This window comes from Brienomyrus brachyistius, chromosome 20, assembly GCF_023856365.1.
Source record: "Brienomyrus brachyistius isolate T26 chromosome 20, BBRACH_0.4, whole genome shotgun sequence".
Taxonomy (NCBI): domain Eukaryota; kingdom Metazoa; phylum Chordata; class Actinopteri; order Osteoglossiformes; family Mormyridae; genus Brienomyrus; species Brienomyrus brachyistius.
The window spans coordinates 20,488,837-20,513,747 of NC_064552.1; the positions used below are offsets into that span (position 1 = coordinate 20,488,837).

General features: G+C 41.2%; 2 protein-coding genes across 3 annotated transcripts in view; both read right to left on the reverse strand.

Moving 5' to 3' along the window:
• Positions 1-13,590: 13,590 nt before the first annotated feature.
• The window catches only part of LOC125716002 (zinc finger protein 436-like), a 36,316-nt gene continuing 24,995 nt past the window's right edge, over positions 13,591-24,911 (reverse strand). Inside the window, exon 10 of the mRNA XM_048988206.1 lies at positions 13,591-14,126. Within this exon, the coding sequence (XP_048844163.1) occupies positions 13,902-14,126 (225 nt within the window). The 3' untranslated portion in view covers positions 13,591-13,901. The remainder of the gene's footprint in view (positions 14,127-24,911) is intronic.
• LOC125716006 (zinc finger protein 436-like) lies at positions 14,432-24,100 on the reverse strand. 2 transcript variants are annotated; one of them, XM_048988211.1, is made up of 9 exons: positions 23,970-24,100; positions 17,909-17,974; positions 17,643-17,760; positions 17,384-17,530; positions 16,390-16,484; positions 16,154-16,288; positions 15,796-15,904; positions 14,797-15,509; positions 14,432-14,712 (listed from the first exon to the last, which is right to left on the reverse strand). In XM_048988211.1, the coding sequence occupies exons 2-9, from the start codon at positions 17,945-17,947 to the stop codon at positions 14,581-14,583; spliced, it is 1,488 nt and encodes a 495-aa protein (XP_048844168.1). In that variant the 5' UTR covers positions 17,948-17,974; positions 23,970-24,100; the 3' UTR covers positions 14,432-14,580. The 2 variants fall into 2 exon arrangements, with proteins under 2 accessions (XP_048844168.1, XP_048844167.1); XM_048988210.1 differs by having other exon boundaries at positions 14,432-15,509.

Consider the following 24,911-nt stretch of genomic DNA (forward strand, 5'->3'; position numbering starts at 1 on the left):
TAGACCTCAGAGGATTAAACCATCCATCCATCTTCTGAAACCACTTATTCAGGGCTGCAGGGGGTCCGGAGCCTATCCTGGAAACTACAGGTGTAAGGCAGGGAACCACCTAGGATGGAGTGCCAACCCATCACGGCGCAAACACACACCAATCATTCGCACTGTACACCTATGAGCAAATTGGCAACTCCAATTAGCCTCAGCATGTTTTTGGACTATGGAGGGAAACCAGAGCATGCAGAGGAAACCCCATGACAATACTGGGAGAACATGCAAGCTCCACACACATCAGCCCTGGCGGACTCATTAAACCATTTTCGTAATTCATTTGAGGGGTACGCATTACTTGGATTTTTGAAGAGAGTTTCTTTTACTTTCGGGGAAACTGGAAAGTGAATGTAATCGATGCGCCATCTATTTCAATTGAATTCCTATTTGTGCATGGAACAGAATGTCAATGAATATGAGCCACAATGATTTATTTGAAATGTTACCACTGAGTATGTCACATCCATTCACCAGAAGAGATGGTAAAATAAGAGCAGGTGGTGTAGTTGAATTAGTGATTCTTTTACCATCAACAAGACTGCAGGTGGGATGGCTTTAAACTAAACGATCAAATTGCTTATGTGTACAAAAAATATATCAGAATCAAATATGTTAAATAGTAAATATTGCTGCTCTCATCTAGGAAATGGGCAACTAAGCAGACCCCAGCTTCAAACCATTCACTTATATAGAAGGACTTGTATCTATGCAAAATGTACCTGTTTTAAATGGAAGTTGTATAGGGGGTAAACTTGTGGTAATAAAACTTATTGGTCGATTTCTGCGACATGCAAGGGCTGGTGACGTACAACGATGGGTTAAAGTATCTGCTTGCAGTGATTTATGTTTTTTCCAAAAAGGCCTACGCGTGTGCGTTAAGAGACAAGACTGGGGTGGCAGTGGGTGTGCGTTTGTATGTGTGCGCGTGCACGCACATTCATTCGTTTGTCCGTCTGCCTGTCTGTGGTCAGTGTTAGTTGTGAACTGTGTGCTTGGTTTTTTAGTCCTGCTCTCTGTTTAGCCCAGTTCCTTAGTTGTGTTACTTAATGATTTCTTTAGTTCATTCTTATTTCTCCCAGCTTGTTTCGGACGCCTCGCGGTCCTTTTGTTTAGTATTTTTCCCCAAGGTGGTCTGTTTTTCTTTAATAAACCCCATTTTCGTCTTGGAGCTGCTAGTGGATCATCACCTTTTTCCTGCCTGTGCCATAAAGATTAGCCTTTTCAGAAAGTATAGGCAGTGCTGTGCTTTGCCTACTACCACTTAGATGTTTTTTGTTGCAAGCACAGGTCACAGACCTGCCTTCAATTTTTATATTGCAAGTTTAGTGACAAACACCGAAAATAATTGCCAGGTCACAAGCACAGACCCCCTCTAGCCTTTAAGACAATAAATAATCCAATGTGCAGAAAATCAATAAAATGAAAATTAGACAAACTAATTCAACTCAAGAAAGAAAATATTATTAAGCTAAGAGAAGTAGAGTTTTTAAGTTTACCATTCATGTAGTACTGGAGACTCACTCAGACCATAGAATCATACAGATTAGCATTAAAGACACCATTTAGTAATTTAAGCATCCAAAATGAGTAAAAGAGGGGCATTTGTACTACTCCCTGTATACTTTCTCATAATGCTACACCATGGGGTTCCCACAACAGGCCTTGAAGAAACCTCTGTACGGGACAGGTTACTTGTCATACAGGTGGACCACAGTCATCATCAATGATGAGATAAATACCTATTTCATTAAATGATTTAAAAAATAACACTTGAATATTCTAATGGAACGGTAATTCAACGTGTACCGGCAAGAAACCTTCAGCATACAACACAATGTTTTAAGCAGCAGACATGCTTTAATCACAGGACTTGTTCACCATGTCACATTAGGCAAACAGTCTTGTCCTGACAAACTGCAAAATACTGTACAAGAGACGTATCCAAGAAATCGTCATATATAACATGCCTTCAGAAATTCATGACGCACTGTCTGATATTGCAATACAGTTCATAAAAATGCCCAGGGGGAACCTAAAACAAAAGGAAGATGACACTTCACGATTCTAATACACATATCACTTAATTTCAGAGTACCACAATTCACATAACTTCTACTACAAGAATCCCACACCTACATGCCAGTTAAAATCAGGCTCAGACGACGCTTCTAGCTGCAGAAGAAAAATACATTTGTGACCAACTTAAATTCGGCCTCAATGTCTGCCTCTTAAAACGCGACGCTTCATTCCCAATATATTTGTGTAAATACAAATAGATTTAAAAATGCTGTCGATTTGCTGAGCAATACATGATCTGTCTATACATATCCAGGCGACGGCTTTTTGTTCTGCTGATACAATCATGTTACCTTGTTAGCTTTGACATGTAGTGACATTTCAGTGACATTGTTTTAAAATACTCTACAGTAAAATAGAACAAGTGTAAGGTGATTAGAGGCTACTTGAATAAAATTAAGAATGTCGACAAAACAGAATGAGCCTTTAAATGTTTTACGTTAAATAAAGCGTCTATGTTTGTATGTTAAACACCTGTTGGCATAAGCGCATGCAGTTTACGACCGTATGCTTCTCCATCACCTATCAAACACTAGGCCGACGGTGCTTAGACAACCACACACAGACACACACACACACACAAAATGCAAACCAGAAAAATATGCACATGCTTCTGGTGGATTTCAATAGTTTTGTACGTTTATTTTTTATTTATTTAAATGTTGACTAGGTTTTCTTCTAAACCGTGTATGTACTGAATGAAAAATACAGCAAGCTTTAAGACCAGCTAAAGATGATATTGCTAGCCAGCTCCCTCCTGGCGTTGACAGCAGCTTTAAGAGCAAATATACACACACCTGGCTAAAGTGTCTCGGGGATAGTTAGCCGCATCTTAAAAACGTAAGAGCCCCACTGTTCGCAGCGTTACATCAGCTAGCAGCTCGCGCCACACCGCACACTCCCTCGCGCTCAGTGCCATTGACGTGTCCGACATATTACTGCCTCCATTTCCCTTACTAACCGATAGGTGGTAAAGTAAGAAAATGAAACTTCGCTCACTTTTCGCTCAGAAATCTCACTGCAAAGTGGATGACGACTGGTTCTGTTGAATTAGGACTAAGTTTCATTAAGTATGACACATGGTGCAGCTCAGTTACCGATGTTAACATGGCATCCTGAGTAAGCATCTCAAATCGGGCACCCGGATGCTATAAGCATAGGTCTCGGGGGTCACCTTGTAGGAAAGCCAACATTTACTGAAAAGCCATCTTTATTAAAAAATAACTAAGGCTTTATTCTTTAAAGTCTTTAACGTGTTTTAATGCGACTGCTAAATGCAGTTTACTAGCTCCTACTGTTATAAATTAAATGCTATTAATCAGCTGCACTCGTAGTTACAGCTTTCTCTGGACCTGACCCTACACTGTGAACATGCATGGGGACCATTGCTAACATAAGGATCTAATGCGTAGATGTCGAGTCTCATGGTTAAAACCCCCAGTCCCCATATGGCTCAGGGTTCATCAGCTGGTAAAGATTGGTAGATTCCATGAGAGGTACCCCTTTAAATACGCTTTATTCCCACCACACCACAAAATTTGTACATTTTAAAAACACAACCGTGCTGCATACATATAACAAAACATATGTACAACTTTTATTTTGAATAATAAAACACCCGGTCATGGTACATTTTAAAAACTCATTTGATAAATGTACATAAACATTTTTGTACAAGCTTTAAAAATACAACACACGTATAAATCATACATTTTAAAACGCTTGTGCAACTTTGAAAATTTAAAAAAACTTCATGTTACATTAACAAAATCTCTGATAAAAAGCCTACAAAATTTTTACAACTTTGCTTTTGTAAAATAAAAGCCATGTTCATATTAGATTTCAAAACTAATTCACAAAATGAATGCATAAAACTTTGTACATTTTAAAAATACATTTGGGCTGCAAACACATAACAAAATGTTTTTGTAAAACACCCAAACATCTTACATCTTAAAACATATGTACATCTTACTTTGAAAAACTTTCATGTTACGTCTTAAAACATTTGTACATCTTACTTTGAAAAACTTTCATGTTACGTCTTAAAATATTTGTGTAACTAAAAACTATGGTCAAGTTATATTACCATTCTTTAAAGTTTTTAATGTGTATTTGCAGCATGGTGCTAAATGCAGCTTACTGGTTGCTATTAAATGTAATTAAATAATCATGTACACCTTCTTTAAAATAACAAGACTATATCCTAAATTCTTACACCCCTGCCTGATTCCACAGTTCCTACTCCACACTTATGTGGCCCCCCTCCCACCCTTCCATGACTTGTGAGACAAGAAAAGCAGACTTCTGCCTGCCTGGTTGGTCATTTCTAGCCGCTATTTAGGTTCTTCCTCAAATCTTGTTGCCTAAATGACTTAAATGACTCCCACTCATATTAATTTAAAATTTCACTATAACAGAACTATCTTTATACATTTTAATAAAAAACGTGAAATATATGTTTGGTGTTTTTTTGATTGAGCAAACTCTTTTGTGTTTTTGTGTGCGTGTCCGATACAACTGTAGTTTGTATCAACTTTTTTTTTTTTAGTTTGACCTCCGGGGTGTGTGTTTGTGTGCATGCGCGTGAATAACCGTTTACTGAAAAACGTATTTATTAAAATAACTAAGACTTTATTCTGTCAAAGTTTTTAAAAATGTGTTTTGATGCATGTCACTAAATGCTGCTTAATAGTACCTAACCGGGGGTGCTCCCCCAGAGACAGTTGCTAGTCCATTTATTCTTTTAAAGACTACTGATTCCAATTTGGTGCCATATGCTTTTATCTTGTAGGCAGTAGGATAGCTCCATTTCTACCAGCTATAGGCCATGGTACGTCTGGGCTATTATGCTTAAATTCTTTATTAATTAGGGTTGGCTATGTGCTTTATAACACATTTTATACTTCTTTTACACGCGTTTACTTATTGTATACACACTTTAAAGTTCCGAAAACGAGTTGCCTCAGCTGTTTTCAATAAAAGACAGTGGTGTGTGGGTATCGTGGCTGCATGCACAAGCGCGACATGGAGAGAGGGATCGAGTTATTTTAACAAGGATCGCCCGCGTTATTCCTGATTCTTGTTGGCGAAATGCTTAAGATTTTATTTCAAATAACACATTACCCAAAAAAGAGTCGTGGGAGCGCTGCGTAATAGAAAATATATCTGCGGGTGGTTTTTTTTTATGTTCGTCGCCGTGTTTCTCTTTTAACCCATATTTGTACTTGTGTCATATATGACAAAATTTCAAACAGAATTTACTGGGGGACAACATGTCCAACTTGATGTGTGGCCCAAGTTATTAGAGATGACCCAGATGACCTACCGGGATGTACAAACGGTTGCATGAGGAAAAACACATACACGGTCAAAACTACCGCCAAGCGTTTTTATTGGACGTGAGACCCTCCGCCTCCTCTCATTCTTTGCTCCAACTTTATCATTTTCTCCCAGAGTCTCATTCTCTCAGACTCGCACAGCACGGCTCTCAGCTCTCCGGCATCAGACTCACGCAGCAGCACGGCTCTCAGCTCTCCGGCATCGCTCGCTCCGAGTCCTTTGCGGATTATCCAAAGCTGTGGGGACCTTACCGCAGTACCGCACCAGACACACAGCATCGCTCTCTCCGAGTCCTTTGCGGATTCTCCAAAGCCCGGGACCTTACCACAGTACCGCACAGCGTATGCTCACACTCCATCAGGTAACCCACCCTGCTCAGCCCCCACACCCTGGCTGTGCCCGACAAAAAAAAACCCACACTCTCCTCAATATAAAATTATAATTTTAAAAATAATAATAAATAAATAATAACTTATTAAAATAATACACACTCATAAGCACTCTCCTCAATATAAAATTATAATTTAAAAAAGAAATATAAAATAATAAATAAATAAACAAATAATTTAAAATAATAAATAATGTAAAATAATAATAAATAATTAATTTAAACACCACAACCACTCCCCAAACTCCCCCCCCCCCCCCCCCCGTGACCTTTATGACCTTTAGGTCATAAATCTTTTTGAAAGAAGCTGTATTCATATACTGTCTGATGTCTTTCGGATAAAGTTAGGCAGATGTTTTTAAAGTTTTTCAAATGTCTGGCACATCTCTTGAAGTAGCTGTATTTGCTCTCAAAAGGCATTGTCCATAATCTGAGCAGAGCGCCAATGCTGCAAGAAATGGTGGTTTGCTTTAGTGGACTCACAGGAAACAAACACTTTCTTGAATCTATATAACCTTGAATTATAATATGAAGATAGGCCACCTGTGACAATCAAATCTTTTTCTTCTTATTAATGAAATACTTCAAGTATGGTGCAACATCATAGGATAAGACGCCCTCAAATATGTCGTAACCTAATCAAGGCGGGAGACCAGGCTGGCATACATGAAAAGATTTCAAAGTATTGCAAACAGAGTTTACCTTTATGCCTTTGATGTATTGCTTGACTCCAGCTTGTAGATCACCAACAGCAGAATTGTAACTTTCAGGGGACGTCATCACTCTGAAACTGTCTTTGTGTGACTTCACAGTATCTGCAAAAGTTCTGAGAATGACTGAAGTTCTCAGTAAATCCACCAATGCTATGTGATCCCAAATTATCACCAGCAATACGATACAAAGCCCCTTTGAACGCTTTGCCACCAAGCGTTATTCCATTTTCTTCCAAATCTTTCAAATCCACTAACTTTTCTGAGAAAACCTTAGCGCTTACAAAGGGTTTCAGGTCATTGTCTCTGCACGTTAAGACAATGGACATGTGATCAGTATTGTAAATTTGCTACAGAAAGACTCAAAAAGTCAAAGAAAGACTGCAACAACTTTATGTGTTTTCTTAGCCTAGCCAAGGCGATTAACAATTTCAAAAGCATCCTGGTATAGAATTACTTTCAGAAATCCTGGACTTTCAATAAAGAACTGGTTGGACTTAAAGCTTTGTCCATGACTTATATCACTAAAAACATACGAGTCTGTTTCACAAGATGGTTGGGACACCGAATTTTTCCACAATTCTGATTTAAATAAACTATCCAATGTGTGCGTCACAGGTATGTAGTAAGCAAACCTTTCTGTCATATTTTCACCATTTCCTAATGTAATTCTTTTAGTCTCTATGTACTTGAACAGTTGTGAATGTATCAGCTCTTGCACATGTTATTCTCAGTCCCCGATGACAGGAAGAGAACAGATCTGAATGTTTCACACAATTGCATATTTTAGCATCATCTGTTAAGCTCATGTCATTTTTAAAAAGTGAATGTAGTGTAATCCTGCCCCAAGTCAGGCACATTTTGCATGTCTTTGATAATTGTATGTGTTGTTGAAGGTGGAAGAAGCAGCTCCCCTTGCAATTTTAGGCAGAATAAACATACATTCCTAAGAAAGGTTTCACTGGAAATCTGTGTCAATTAAGTGCCTTCAGCACTATCTGAGTTGTGGGAAGTTTCTTCACATGGAGTGACAGAAGACTGAAATAATTTCTCTGTACATGTCACTTATGCTATTTACCAAACATGTTTCCTGGACATGTGAGCACTAAAGGATGATTTCACGGTGAATGTATTTTTACAACCAGTTACTGGACATGCCACAACTCGCCCCTCCACTACACGTTCCTTAAAGTGGGATATTAGCTCTTTCACAGTCTGAAACTGGTACTCATAGAGCAAAATGGTGCATTTAAAATTTCTACAATGGTTGCAGGAGTGACAGAGAGTGCAGGCACATTGTGAACCCTATAAAAATGAGCTTTAAAAACTGTATAAGTGCAAAATGTCAGTGACATGGCATTTAAAAAACAATGTGGTTCGTTCCTGTGAATTCTACAGTGGAGCATATACGTCATGTAGTGTTTTGCTGCAATGACGGCAGAATTGTTAGCTAGCTATAGCGACAGCTATTAAAACTGCCAAATACCCTCCATGCACGTGAAAAAACCCAGAAAAAAAACTTCAGCACATCCACCAGGCTAAATATCCTCCAGTCAATCAGCGTTATTTTTAACTGCAGAATATACTCTTGGTTACAAAAAGCCTAATGAAACGCTAGCACCAAACGGTCCAGTTTGAGGGAAATTAATTGTTAGCTTAGAACTGCAAAAGGTTGTTCTGTCATTATTCTTCAGGTATTCATGTTGACTGGCCCGTATTGTCAGCTGGTGACAATTAAATAAACCAATGAAAGAAAGAAAACAAGTGAGTTGAGGAGGTAGAACCCGCCTAATTTGAAATTCACACACACAGCCGTTAGTTTTGGCGGGAATGTACAAGGTACAGTCACACCCCGCCTTACGTCATTAATCGGTTCCGAGAGCTCCATCTTAAGCCGATTTTTTACGTAACCCGAATACAATGCCTTAAAATGCCCAAGAAGGACTAATAAATAGACGCAGTTATTTCCATTCACGTAAATGCACCTTTAATTCATTACAAAATTAAGTCAGTGTTCACTTTCCAGTCTTGAAAGTCGAAGTTCACCTAGTACTCAGTGTATTAGGATGAACTTGCGGACGATTACGCTGCCTAGAATTAATCATTGTCCTCCTGTTACTGTGATACATATGAGGTGATTGAGGTGTGGATTGATTCTGACCGTGTATGGACTAATTACCCTGAGATTCAAATACATCATCCATGATTCACCCATAATATTATTATATCAAGGGTGAACTGTATAAACATGTTTTTACTGATCACTTATATAACTTGTTTCTCAGAAATAACTTTTATCACGAAAAGATCCTTATTTTGTCGTAAAAATCCTTGTCCTCAGATACTTTGTTGAAGGACGATAACTTTTTCTGAGGGGTTTTCCTGAGAAGAGAAAGAATGGTCCAATATATTTTGTAAACCATTGAGCGGTGTATGGGATGCCTATCTTGTCTTCAGGAGAACGGGGAAGTGTTGACCAAGGACACTTATATTATTTCTGATTAAAACCGCACCTAGCGATCGGTGTGTGGACGCTTACCTTATCTTCAGAAAGAGGGGAACGTGCTGATTATGGGAACTTGTCTTATTGTTTTTGATTGGAACTGCAAGCTGCATTACTTGGACAAAATTGGAAAATTGAGAGCGAATCGCTTGTGAAATAATAAAATAATGCATTTTTTATGTATTATTGCTTCTTTTCTATATAAATACATAATCATTCGTATCTTTGCACCTATTATTATTGGCTATGATATATAATACTATTTGATATACAAGGTCATTTTGCATTGCTTTTGATACAATATCTTGGTATTGATTTTAATGCAAAGTTATTTTGTATTACTTTTAATACAAAATCTGTTGGGACCTCTTTTCTATATAAATACATAATCACTCGTATCTTTGCACCTATTATTATTGGCTATGATATATAATACTATTTGATATACAAGGTCATTTTGCATTGCTTTTGATACAATATCTTGGTATCGATTTTAATGCAAGGTTATTTTGTATTACTTTTAATACAAAATCTGTTGGGACCTCAGCATGACTGTTTGTTCCTTCAAAAGCCCTATATCCCTCTCACATCATTTTTTATATAGTCAGAAAAACTAAATAGAAATTACTGTAATATAAGTGACTACAGACTACAAATAAGTAGAATGGAGTTTGATGTTTGCCAAAATGATGTACACCAGGGTACTACTGTATATGACTTATGACATTGCTTCAGTCCATTTCAGCCTGAGAGTGATATATACATATATATTTAAAAAATGTTCTCTTAACTAATTCATTCTAATTTTGTGGATTCTGTTTCTACTGGTGAAACTTGTCTGTGAAGATTCTCAGTCATCCAGGTGAATCAGTCTGGTGGTTCAGTCATGGCAACTGGACTTCTCTCTTGTAAGGTAGAAACGCTTCACTGCTTATCCAAGCAGCTTCTTCAGTCTGAGAAAGGTTGTTAGTGACCACAAATTTATCCTCCTGGGTAGTTTCATTTCACACCTGCCCTGAATAGGCTCACTGAGTGAAACAAAAGGGAGGGGAAGTTGTGGGTAGATGTAACAGTCAAACCTTTAGCAGTCCCCCCTACCCCTATAGAGTGGGTCGTTGAGAGTGCTCCACCTGGTGGAGGTGTGAATTGGGTTTGATTTTCCTGGGAAAGGATGAAAGGGCAGCATGATAAATTGAAGACAGGTTGTGCCTAAGGGCTCCACCTCTGTTGGGTGAGGGGTTGTGGATTCGGACATGCAGTTTCCCTCACCCCTCTCTCAAACCACTTGTCTTCTTTATCCAGTATCGGGACATTAATGTCCTCATAAGAATGTCTTTTGCTTTTCCAACACACAGCAGATTCCTGAGGTGTTACTTCTTCTGTGAAATTGTATTGTATATTATACTGTCCCTGTGCATATGTAGTGCATGCTGTTATACAGTCGTTTTATGTACAACGTGCACTTATTCAATATACTACACTGCTTACAGGAAACTCATGACTCAAGTCTTTCACTAGTTTACTTGCTCTTGTGATGTGACAATAAAAGTTATTTGATTTGAAATATAGGGACTAAATAAATGTAACAAAAATGAAAAGGTTATTTTAAAACTTATGCAAGAAGACAATGTAGAATCATAACAGTGCGGCATTTTCAGTATCTTAAGTATCTAAAAGTGGTGTCTGGCCTGTGAACACACAAGAGATAATAATGTGGAAATTCACCAAATCATCGCTACATATACATATTGTCACGATCGTCCGGGAAGCGGGCGAACGCGCTGGCAGGCGAGCAGGTAGTAAGCAGGCAAGCAGGCGTAAGCAGGGTGAACGGGGATTTATTATACGAGACGGGAGCAGGAAACATCTCACGCTGACTGACATCACAAACAACATCAATGACGGACAAGGGGAACAGGTCAGACCAGGACTTAAATACACAGAGACTAATCAAAGTAAACGGACACAGCTGGGTACGATCGGGAAAGAACATGCGGGTAAGCAGGGGGCGTGGCACACATGAGGAGAGGACGAGCTGGGCATGACACATATACATGAAAAATTTACCTGACAGAAATGTTATTTTAATGCTATCATGTTGTAATTTAAACTGTATTACGGGTTAGTCCGTGCCAAATCAACCAATGCCCAGAAAAGTTTCATGGGCATCATTCCTGATTTTGAATATGACATTTTCAAGTCTTTCCGTTCAGCTGCCAAGAGATCATTTTTGAGATTCTGAAAGAGCAGGGAAACTAGGTCAGGAGAGCAATTTTCAGCTCTCTAGCATGCTTAGAGATGAAGATATGGTCTCCTGAAAACCCTTACAAATTATATGCGTGATTCGCGAGTGCAAAAAAGGGGCGTGGCACCCAAATTTGAAAGGGCCGTACCTTTGGACTGCATCAGAATATTTCAGTAAAGCTTGGGGAATTTTCAGTGTTCTCTATAAGGATCAAAAAAAAGTTTTCATCAAAATCAGGGATGATGCCCACGGAGCCCCTGGTTGACTTGGTATGGACTGACCCTTACACTGGTTTTTGTATTACGATATTGTTCCATTTAAACTACAGTATTAGGTAATTTCTACAAAGAAATGTTTGATTAATCATTTGACTAAATATTACTGTAAACAATGTTCCATTGCATTTCCATTTAGAGTTTTTTAATGTCATGATTTTATGCCACTTCAGTGTTAATTCTACAAATATTTTTTTACAGTGTGTAGATGCTATCTGACGTTGGGACAACGTGGTTCACAATGCTAGGTCTGGTAAATTTATTAAACCCAATAGGATATAATTTGTGAAAGCTTATAAAATTAAGTTAAAATTTTTGTCCCTGTATCAAACACACTTTAATGATCCATATTCAATACAAACCTGACACACATCTCACAAGTCTAACACTCATTATGAGTAGTTTAAAGAGGGCAGTTCACTTAAAAGCCCTGGACTCTAACACGGTACAAAAAGGTGTACCAATTGTCACGAACCCGGGTCCCAGAGGTGTGAGGCAACAGTGCTAACCACTGCACCACCATGCCGCCCCAGTCCAGAACCAATTGGTGCAAAGCAGGGAATAACCCAGGATGAGACACCCATTGCAAGGCACACTGACACATGACCACCTATGAACCATTTGGTAACTCTGTTTAGCCTGAGCATGGAGGTACCTGGAGGACACCTCGCGATAACATGGGGAAAACATGCAAGCTCCACACACATGAAACCCTAGCAGGGGCTTGAACCCAGCTCCTAGAAGCATGAGGCAACAGGGCTAGCCACTGCACCACCACGCCACCCTGCGTTACCACTAATAAAGTCATATATGTTCATAACTTTCATTTCTTCTCAAATATATACTGCAAGTTGTTCATCATCAGTAATCCATGTCTGCGATGTAATTTTGTAAATCCTACAGGTCACATGCATGCATGGCGTGAAAATGAAACAAAACCCAACTTCCCAATGCAACCCAAAGCTAACTTGCCTAAGTAGACTCACGTGCACCACCTTCAAGTCTTGCTATAATTTCCTTTTTACGTTCTACAAATACCCTCACTGCTTTCCTCTTTGGTTTCCTGCAATCATGTTCACTTTCATAGGGGCCATGATTACTATATCACCAAACGTACTGTAGACAAAGCACTACAAAAATCATACCGAACAAAGGAACACACCATTCTCACGTCAAACTCGGTCAAGAGGTACTACGAAACAAACCGATTAACAGGCATAAGCATCCCAGTAGGTCCATTTGCATGTCAGCTCATCAAAGATGCATCTTGATTGGTACAAATTTAGCAGTTCCGTTTCGTCGTGATCACCAGTAACAACTCATTTTGGCCTAAAAAGTGGCAATATGTAACCTGTTTTAGAAGCAGCAGATTTAACTCTGCACATATTTAAATATTTGTCTTTTACATGCCTCTGACATGTCCCAAATTAGTGAGAGTTGCTGTTTGGCTGAATGTTTTCCATTTAGTATGAATTCAAATGATTCAACTTCTAAAGACAACATGAGACCATTGTATTTGGGTCATTGCTGAATGTTCATTGTTGAAGTTTTGTTGCTTAATAGGTATTAGAATACCATGTGACCTACAATTTTAAAGATTTGATTATACATGCGGGGCGGCATGGTGGTGCATTGGTTAGTACTGTTGCCGCACACCTCTGGGACCCGGGTTCGAGTCTCCGCCTGGGTCACATGTGTGCAGTTTGCATGTTCTCCCTATGTTGTCGTGGGGTTCTCTCCGGGTACTCCGGTTTCCCCCCCATAGTCCAAAAACATGCTGAGGCTAATTGGAGTTGCTAAATTGCCCATAGGTGTGCATGCGTGAGTGAATGGTGTACCCTGCGATGCGTGACCCAGTAGGATAAACAGTTTGGAAAATGGATGGATGATTATACATGTACATTAATCTAGTAAATGAAAACAAACAGTATTATCATAAGACAACTTTTACAGAAAACATTTTATGAATGTTTACGAACAGGGAGCTATTTCAAACAGAAAAATTTACAGAAATTCTGAATTTTATTTTACGTGAGCCAAACCATCTTCTGTAAAATACACAACCGTGCAATTTCACAGTTTATAAAACTGCTTTGCAGTCAAAGACTACCTTCACAATATATTCTAACTATTAAAAAAACACCTCTGAATCTTTGTCAAACAAATCCTAAACATCAACATGACTAATGAGGGGGACCCAACATACAGGTATTTCAGAAATACAATTTAGAAAAATTCAAGAACAAACATTTATTGGACTGACTGAACTGTGTGGGTCTCGTGGTGTGTCTCAAAGTATCCTAATCAAGAAAAATCACTGAGAGCACTGGTAGGGCCTCTCTCCTGTGTGAATCCGCTGGTGTCTCTTCAGGTGACTTAATTGACTGAAGCTCTTCCCACACTGGGAGCACTGGTAGGGCCTCTCTCCTGTGTGAATCCGCTGGTGTCTCTTTAGGCATCTTAACTCATTAAATCCGTTTCCACACTGGGAGCACTGGTAGGGCCTCTCTCCTGTATGAATCCGCTGGTGTGTCTTCAGGTGACTTAAATTACTGAAGCTCTTCCCACACTGGGAGCACTGGTAGGGCCTCTCTCCTGTGTGAATCCGCTGGTGTATCTTTAGGTTTCTTAAATCACTGAAGCTCTTCCCACACTGGGAGCACTGGTAGGGCCTCTCTCCTGTGTGAATCCGCTGGTGTATCTTTAGGTTTCTTAAATCACTGAAGCTCTTCCCACACTGGGAGCACTGGTAGGGCCTCTCTCCTGTGTGAATCCGCTGGTGTGTCTTTAGGTTTCTTAAATCACCGAAGCTCTTCTCACATTGAGAGCACTGGTAGGGCCTCTCCCCAGTGTGAATCCGCTGGTGCTTCTTTAGGGGTCCTAACTCACTGAATCTTTTTCCACAGTGGGAGCCCTGGTAGGGTCTCCCCTGTGTGAATCCGCAGGTGTGTCTTCAGGTGACTTAAATGATTGAAGCTCTTCCCACACTTGGATCACTGGTAGGGCCTCTCTCCTGTGTGAATACGCTGGTGGCTCTTTAGGGTTCCTGATTGACTGAAGCTCTTCCCACACTGGGTGCACTGGTAGGGCCTCTCTCCTGTGTGAATCCGTTGGTGTGTCTTTAGGTTTCCTAAATGACTAAAGCTCTTCTCACACTGGGAGCACTGGTGGGGTCTCTCCCCTGTGTGAATCCGTTGGTGTGACTTTAGGTTTCCTAAATGACTGAAGCTCTTCTCACACTGGGAGCACTGGTAGGGCCTCTCTCCTGTGTGAATCCGCTGGTGTGTCTTCAGGTAACTTAAATTACTGAAGCTCTTCTCACACTGGGAGCACTGGTAGGGCCTCTCTCCTGTGTGAATCCGCTGGTGTGTCTTCAGGTAACTTAAATTACTGAAGCTCTTCTCACACTGGGAGCACTGGTAGGGCCTCTCTCCTGTGTGAATCCGCTGGTGTGTCTTCAGGTAACTTAAATTACTGAAGCTCTTCTCACACTGGGAGCACTGGTAGGGCCTCTCTCCTGTGTGAATTTGCTGGTGTCTCTTCAGGTGACTTAAATTACTGAAGCTCTTCTCACACTGGGAGCACTGGTAGGGCCTCTCCCCTGTGTGAATCCGTTGGTGAGTCTTTAGGTTTCCTAAATGACTGAAGCTCTTCCCACACTCAGAACACCGATGGGACTTCTTTGTGCGAGTCTGCCTGTGTATTTTACAGTCTCTGTTTATATTGAAAGTCTTCTTACCCTGGGAACCCTGCTGTGCTGTCAGTGTGTCTGTATAGGCTTCTGCCAAGGTACTGAGTGTGTCTTTACTGGGCTGAGCGGCACTGGGGCCAGCAGAAGTTGGGGAATCCTGGTTTGTGTTGACAGTTCCAGCCCTCAGTTGTCTGACATACTCCTTGGGGTGAGATTCATTCATTCTCCTTGCTGGGGACAAGATGAAAACAAGTCAGTCAGTACTGAGAGGGAAAAAAGTTAATAGAAAAAAAAGTCAGAAAAATAGTGAAGGCAAACGTATCTTCCAAAGAGCCTTCGTTACTCTATACGCAGTTTATGTTCACAATGTGGAATTCACACTGCAATCTCCGACATGCCTGAATTTTACCGAGTACTAACACTGCTGGTTTGAAATGGCAACCTGAAGCACAAACTATTACCTTCAAATGTACTAAAACATTTGCAGTTTTGATGGTATGTTGGTAGCTAAAATCACCTGGGTTTGGAGGTTTCGCACACTGTTTGCTCCGCCCACCAGTAACGAACAGAAGAGAACCAATCAGCTCCACCTCAGTCACATCCTGAACCGCTGCACTCTTCACCTTCTGTCACAAAAACAAACTAGACAGAATAAGCTGTTCACCTCAAATCTATACAGGTGTTTCTATTTGCTTAATAGTAAAAAAGGAGCAGAAACCAAACAAATTATTTCAAGTATAAACATTAAACTGAAATTATGTCCATTTCTGGTGTGACCTACCGTTGGTTGCTTTTTAAATTAAAACACAGAAATTATATCACTTCAGAATGGAAAAGTGACATTTGCAAAGAGACCCATTTACACTCCATTTCACCTTGGGGGGGCTCTCATTCGCAGTCCCTTCACCCTCAGATATCAGGTATTCCCCCTCCTCTTTTTTAACCTCTCTGACACCCTGCTGGGAAGGTTGCTGGTTTGTATGGCAGGTGGTGTTACTGCAGGAAGACGTCTGCTGAAACCAAAATGATATCAAACACATTGAGACTGTGCCAGTTAATTAGTATGTTGCAATACAAAGCCAGCAGCAGATTGCGTTGAGCACAAACAGACCCTTTTTCCCTGGTCTGTAGCACATGACTCTGATCCCACAGCAGGGGTTCTGCTCTGACCGGACCGCCTGGATGTAGGCTGGAAACTCCTGGATGCTGAAAACACAAATGATCACTTCAGGCAGACTGCATCACCTTAGCGCATATCCGCAACGCTCTTTGTGTTTGGGTCGCAACTACAGGCACTTTCACATTGAGCTTTTGTCTGGAACCAAAACCTTTTCCTGGAACCAGGGATTTGTCTCACGTTCACACTGCGGGAACTCAGCCCGATTGTAGTTCCCTGGAAGAAGTTCCAGAACCCTTTAGTGCTTACTCCAGACTAGGTCCTTTTTGTTCAAATACGGTGGTGCTTATAGCATTAAACTTGCTGACTGGTTGACCACAAGCACAAGCTAACTTGGAAGGTACTCATAGGTGCAGAAAAAGAGATGCAGCAGAGCAAAAATTGAGCAGACACATGGAGTACAAAAAGAATTCCATTTAATGCATCAACCAATACATTTTTTGCTTGCATCTCCATTTTTTTGTATCAGACGCTTCAATCGCTACCAATATAGTTCTGTCTAATATCGTCGGTACAAGGGGTGAAACTTGCCAGTGCTTATTAGTGAGACGTCATATACATGTGATAGGTTCATATAAGCAAAATATAAATAATTTGTGATCAATCCCTCCAGTAACTAACAAATAAAACAAATTATTCAACCTCCATTGTTTTGGAATGACGGTGTAGTTTCAAATAAAGTCATTGTGAACCTACAAACTTTTTGTGTCTTACATGCTTCAGCATAAAGGTCCCAGTTCCAGTTGTGTGGGGTGAAACTGATACACAAAAGTGGCTAGGAGCTGCAAGAGTTCCAGGTCGACACAGCCCAGAAACCCAAACCAGGCCCCGGAACTTTTGCCTTATCCTTTAACGACACAGATGAATGCCTGACACTGTTTCAAGGAATCACCCGTCACAGCAGGAAACCTCTGACTGGCAGTATCACCTCCACTCGCCTTGTCCCCCGGGCTCCTTCTCAGAAGGTGAGAAGTCCACTCCTCTGAATTGCTGCATTTGTCGCCGCCCAACCTCTCCGTCATCACCCCGCTGGATCGGCTGCTTCTCATGAACACTGGGGTGGTGGAATTCAGCCCTAGAGAAAACACAGTTGCAGACTATGCAAATTTCCCACCGGTGGGACTAATAAAGGCTCTCATTGCAGTCTTGGTACTCATCCAAGTCTAATGCCGGAGCCCAAAGCCTACCCATATCCAACATGGCCTGGTGGTTCCTCTTCATGTTCCTGTAGTGCACCTTCTCGCATCTCTGCAGCCGAACCCATTCAGCCTTGGAGAAATAGGTCCGGATATCCGCATAATCCTCCTGCATGAGGATAGGGTTCTCCATGAGGCTGCTTCATGCTTTACAGAGCAGGCACAATGACACTGAAAGGCCACTGCACCCACTGGCCATCCCAGATACAACAGCCCGTCCTCAGTTTTAGCTGTCAGTTCTCCCCCAGTTGCCTTACCTCATCTGACAAACTCATGTCCGAAGCCCTTTCCATCATATGCAGCAACCAAGTTCACGTTCCCACCTGAAATGTGTAATAAAATGTCAAATATGCAGAGGTGGGTAGGGACGAGGTACACTTAATCAAGTGACTTGTTGGGGAGGAAATCTTAGTGTATTCAGTGAACGTTTTGTAGTCTTACTTGAGTATATCTGCCAAATGAAATGCATTTTCTCCTGCATCTCATCTTTCGTTGACTTATGTGAGGCTGTTACCAGTGGTATCCAGCCATCCCATCAAGGCGGTTTTCCTCCCCAAACCATTCCAGCTCATACCACAGCTGACTTGCATGCAAACCACAAGCAAGATCAAGTTCATTGGATAGCAGTATGAGAGTACTGAACTACAACATGAATGCATTTTGCAGTCCACTTTCATCCTTGCCATGAGGGAAAGTTGGGGTCCCGCCAGACAAAGAAGCCTACCCCAGCTAAGAATAACTGGTAAATAAATTGACAGCAAATGTTATTCAGCTGAGATAGGGAACACAGGCTTAACCTTTGGATCATTTTAGGATTTGACAGGTGGTAGGGAACGATTTTCTTCACGTGAGAACGTAGGATAGCCAGCAGAGACCCCTGCCAAAAGAACTAAACCCTTTTAGTGCATTTATGGACATATTTGTTTTGCTTTTTAAAAGAAAACACTTTCTTAAATGCAAAAATAAATAAAATGATGTCAAATAAAATCACTGCATTATGTAATACTATTCATATTAATCTAAATCTGCAAAATAATATTACTAAAGCCTTGAAATAGATCTAGTTGCGTAAACCCCATGCTTCCCTTTAGACTCACCCCTGCATGCTGCAGGTATCACTCCAACTAATGAAGCTAAAAACATGGCTTTTCTTCACCTTTCAGCTTAACAGCTGGTTTGATTACGGACTCTCACCAGCTCTTTACCAGTAAAGGTTTAGCAGCGATTGCAAGCACTGCTGTTGTTTTCTTTCACTCCACCTGAGTTCGCCATCTCTGTAACAGAACCGTCTCTTTGCTCTTAGTGTACAGACAGGCTCCAGCTCCGTGTTAAACTACGACAGCATCATTTTGACTGCTGTTGTGTTAACAGTGTTTTTACTGAGGAAAACTAGGGGCTGCTTAGGCTGAATCTTGTTATACTTTTCACGCTTACTTTGTATACTGGTTCCGCTCTGTGGACTGGTTCCATAGACTGGGTGCTTTCTGTTGAGATGTTGAATCATTGACGTTGTGCTATTGTGGTAAACTAATTCGGTTTTACAATGGACACACAGTACAGTATTTGCTTTTCTTTTGTTTGAAATGTTCCCAAACTTTAGACAGACATTTTTCGTCTTTTTCCCTGACTGTCCTCGCTATTTTCCCTGTCTTCCTCCATTGCGCCATCAAATCAACCCTGCTACATGTAATGCAGAATAAGCACTGTGCGACAGTATTAATCCTCCGATTGAAACACGCCGATCACTAAGCAGCACGTAGTTGTCCGGATTACACGAAGCATCGAAGCAAAGAATTTGCATCGAGATTTTTAGTAATCGAGTTATTCGAGTTACTCGAATCGTTGCAGCCCTAATTACGTGATTTTTTTTTACCCAATATAAGGCATTTTACATTTAAACAAAACTGCAACTTCTAAACAATTAGAGTACATACATGTAAGCAAACACAAATTACGGAGTATTCCTAACTTTGGGCAACATATTAAAACTTTCTTCTGCAAGACGTCGGCACAAATATCCAAGATCGTCAACAGAAACATGACTGATGGAGCACATGTTTAATTATAAAAAGAACCACTTAACATTCTGACACTGTAGTGGTACTTATAGCTAAGGAGATCTCCTTCACTGTTTATTATTCTCTACACTGAGAAGAGTGACATCCATCTCCCGCTTGCTAGCCCTGCCTTCCACATATCTCACATGCAGTTCATATCCGCACGAGCTGTAAGCCAATGAAATCTCCCCAATGGGTGTAACGTGGTTGATTTTTGATTATTAAAAAAGGGATATACCTGCGTTCGATTCTCTCTCTGAGGCGGAACTCGGATGAAAAAAATCCCGTCGGAAACATGCCTCCTTTCTGACGTTGAAGTTGGACAGAATTTTCCTGAGATATCCGAGATTGTGACGTTATTTCAGCATGGCGGTTTACACACTTAATAATAATAATAATAATAATACTACATTTTATTTATAATGCCCTTTACATCCCAGGATCTCAAAGGGCTACAAGTTAAAATAAAAAGAGACAAAATAAATAGTTTAAAAGTAAACAAATTTAAAACCTCTAAGTGGAGGAACCAAAGGTTTTGTTAAAAAGAAAGGTCTTTAGATGCTTTTTAAAACAGTCAGTGGGTTGTGGTGCCCTCAGGAAGTCAGGGAGGGCATTCCATAGGCGTGGAGCAGCAGCACAGAAAGCCCCATCTCCCATAGTCTTCAGATTGGTTCTTGGTTTGTGGAGGAGGTTAGCCTGCGTAGAACGGAGGGAACGTGTTGCGCGTTGTGGGTTGATAAGTTCTTTGAGGTAGGGGGGGGAGGCATGTCCATGGACGCATTGGTGTGTAAGAAGCAAAACCTTATACTCAATCCTGGCGGAGACGGGAAGCCAATGAAGTGAGTGAAGAATGGGAGTGATGTGCTCATGTTTTCGCACTCTCATCAGGATCCTTGCTGCAGAGTTTTGAATGTATTGGAGCCTCTGCAGGCTCTTGCTAGGTATCCCAAAGAGAAGTGCATTACAGTAGTCCAGTCTAGAGGAGATAAAGGCATGGACCAGCTTTTCGGCATCAGATAGGGAGAGAATGGGGCGGAGTTTGGAAATGTTCCGGAGATGGTAGGAGGAGGTTTTACAGAGATGGTTGATATGGGATTCAAAGGTGAGTTGGGGATCCATTTTTACGCCAAGATTTGTGACTGTTGATGAGAGAGAGATATTAGAGCCAGAGAAGATGATACTGGTTATGGGTGATGATTTTATCTGGTGAGGGGTGCCAACCAGAATGGCCTCGGTTTTGGAGCTGTTGAATTGAAGGAAATTGTGATCCATCCAAACCTTTATCTCCTCCAGACAGACGGTGAGTTGAGATGGAGATGATGAGAGTGGAGTTGCAGCTGTGGCATTTACATAAAGCTGTGTATCGTCGGCGTAACAGTGAAAGGAAAATCCATGGCGGCTGATGACCTGACCGAGCGGAGAAAGGTAAAGAATGAAGAGCATGGGGCCAAGAACTGACCCCTGGGGAACGCCACAGGAGACTGTGTGTGGCTTTGAGGTGGAGTCACCCATAGCAAGGTACTCTATCCGGTTTGCGAGGTATGATTGAAACCAGCTGAGGGCAATGTCAGTGAGTCCAAAGGTGGAATGTAGTCGATTTAATAAGATGTCATGGTCAACTGTATCAAATACAGCAGATATGTCCAGGAGAATAAGCAAGGAGGAAGAGCCAGCATCGGATGACATCAGGAGATCATTTGAGACTCTTACGAGTGCAGTTTCTGTACCGTGGTTTGTCCGGAAACCAGATTGGAATTTTTCATAGAGGTTGTTGAGTTTCAGGTGGTTATGCAGCTGGATGGCTACTACTTTCTCAATCACTTTGGATATGAATGGGAGATTTGAGATGGGCCTATAATTGGAAAGGACTTCTGGGTCCAGGTTGTGTTTGAGAAGTGGTCTTATAATGGCTTTTTTTAAGACAGATGGGATATGACCAGTTTGAAGAGTTATTTATAACAGAGGTGATAAGGGGACTTAAGATAGTGATATGGGTCTGCACCAGGGAAGTTGGGAAAGGGTCTAAGGCACAGGTGGAGGGTTTCATCTTCCTGATGATGTTTTGCACCTCTTCTGATGAAGCCAGAGAAAAGCAGTTTAGGCGCTGAGAAATAGCACATGTTGAGGAAATGGTTTGGATCTGAGGACCGGAAAGGGCAGAGCGAATATGTGCAATTTTGGATGTGAAATAATCCATGAAATGGTTGCACTGCTCTGCTGTGGTGCCAGTAAGTGGGAGGAGGCGTTGCGGTTCGAGGAGATGGTTAACAGTGGAGAAAAGCTGTTTGGAATTTCCTGCACTATTTCTGATGGCGTCAGAAAAAAATTTCGACCTTGCCTCTATGAGAGATTTCAAATATTTTTGTTGGTGCTCCCGGTAGGCTTGCTTGTGAACGGTAAGGCCAGATGCTTTATAGCGCCGCTCAAGAATCCGACCTGCTGTCTTCATTTTCCGAAGCCCATCTGTGAACCAGGGCGCTGAGCGTGAGAAGGTCACAGCTCTGGTTTTAACAGGGGCATGGTGGTCCAGAAGGCTACTCAGATGGCTGTTATAGTAGTCCACTGCTTCATCAGCTGATGAAAAATTTGTGGAAAGATGCTGAAGGTCTGCTGCCACGTGTTCTGGGTTGATGTTTTTGAGGTTCCTAAAGCAGATATTGCGTTCAGGCTTGGTGAGGCTAGAAGGAGATGGCAACTCCATAGAAATTACCTTGTGGTCGGAGACACCTAGGTCATACACCTGCAAGTTGGTGAGAGAAGCAGAGTTTGTGATGACCAGGTCCAAGGTGTGCCCCCTGTTGTGTGTAGGGACATCAACAAGTTTTAAATTAAAGCAGTCGAGCAATTGAAGAAACTCAGCAGCAAGGCGACAAGTGGGGGAGTCAACATGGATGTTCAAATCTCCTAAAATGATGACTTACATCAGTAATTCTATTTTACAAATCTTAAAAATGTTTATAATTATTAATAAATGTAATTGCACATGATCGATTTAGGGAATACCATATCGTTACCGTAAACAGTATCCTAGCATGCAATATCAGAATTTTACCAGACTTGTTAGGTTTTTTGGTTTGTTTATATTTCGCTTGCCTCTCGAAAAAAGAATATCGCTATGAATGTACTAAAATACTTTATAAAGCTTTTAATGTGGTTTGACTAGTTCCTGTTTCTTGTGTGTTTGTCTCTCGGAAATAATAATCTTACTCCAAAACTGCTGAAATATAAAGCAACTACACACAGCAGCGTATTCATGGAGGCAGCCAAGTTTGTTCCGAGTTGTGGCACTGTAGCTCGAACGGGAGATTGTCGGACGTGATGTCACTCAATTTGGAATTTCCAAGTTCTGAGAGATAATCGAACGAATCATATGGTCTTTTATTTGCGCACATTATGTTTGTTTTATTTGGAGAGAATATTTTAATTTTAGATTCGGTTCTTTAATTGTCTGTACTGTTGATCGGAAAAGCCCGCAACTGAGGGTTTGTTAATTTTCCGATTTAGCAAACCAACACGCTACTCCAGTACTCTTTTGTTCTGGATACTCCTTTACTCTCACTAAAGTAGTGAGACTTGAGTACTTTTAACAGGGTTGCTGCACAGACTTCAACATCACAATTAAGACACAAGACCTCAAAAAGAAAAAAAAAAAGCATATACACAATTATTATTAAAAGATGGGCTACATTCGAACATTATCTCGAACATAATTACAAAGCTGTCCTCATTCACAGCTGACCTTAGCTCACGATGGACGAACGGTGTAATACTAATATAGATATATATGCGGTCTTATCCCTCCCGCAGGTGAACAACTTTACTATGACTGAATCCGGGAACATCGATCGAAACACTGTGTGTATTTCACTATTGGCTCTGTACAAATGATGTTGGCTCACCGCGTATAGAGACTAAAGCACTTCGGTCGTACTGTAAGTGTTGCTCTTGTTGAAAACTCAGAAAAAGATGTCGAACACAATACCTCCAAAGCTGTAACTTCGGCGGTGGTTTGAACTTCCAAAGCAGTATCTGGCGGACTAGACCCACACTGAACGTAGTTCTGGATGGGCATTGAAGTCGTCTTTGAGGACTCATAGCGTTTGTGTTTCCCTGATGCACGATTTGTCTCGATCGCTCGAATACCCATATTACCCCATGTGTATGTCTTCTTGCAATACGAGCATTTAAAACCATGTCCAAAACAACTAGCTCGGTACATTAGCAGTCACAGCTACGAATCTATTCCCCACAAACGCCTTACCGTGCCGCAGATGCTTCCTCTTGTTAGTATTAGAAAGTGGTTTCCCTTAACGATATTGTCCTGCGTCGCTTTCAGCCATAATTAAACCCACGACTGTAATATCTGCTGACCGCTGCAGCCTGATGGAATAATGGCGGCGCCTCCCCTTCCTTTTGAATTCGCTCGCTCCGCGCGCCGCATCCTGATTGGAGGGCAGCAAACAAGGTCGCCCGTGAGACAACTGCGTTACAAATACAGTACCAAATGCAAATACAGCAACTTCCGCATCATCTTTTAAACAGTATATTAGAAATATACAAACAATTTTGGGTAAATTGGATGGATTTACTGAGGGTCACGTGTGCCTCATTCAAGCTATCTGACGCTTTCCGGGGCTTGTATCATAAAGCCAGATCCCTTGTTTAGCCGATTGAGAATAAGCATTGTCGTGCACCAGGAAGAACCTAGGACCCACTGCACCAACGTAAGGTCTGACAGTGGGTTCAAGGATTTCATCCTGATACCTAATGGCAGTCAAGGTGCCATTGTCTAGCCTGTAGAGGTCTGTGCAGCCCTCCATGGATATGCCTCCCCAGACCATCACTGACCCACCACCAAACCGATCATGCTGAACAATGCTGCAGGCAGCATAACGTTCTTCATGGCTTCTCCAGACCCTTTCACATCTGTCACATGTGCTCAGGGTGAACCTGCTCTCATTTGTGAAAAGCACAGGGTGCCAGTGGCAGACCTGCAAATTCTGGTATTCTATTGAAAATGCCAATTGAGCTCCAGTGAAAAACTAGTGAAAAAACCGTCAGAAAAGATCAAGAGCGGAAAAATGCCAGTGGCCTCCACCTGTTAAACCATTCCTGTTTTGGGGGATCGTCTCATTGTTGCCCCTCTAGTTCACCTGTTGATAATTTCATTAACACCTAAGCAGCTGAAACTGATTAACAACCC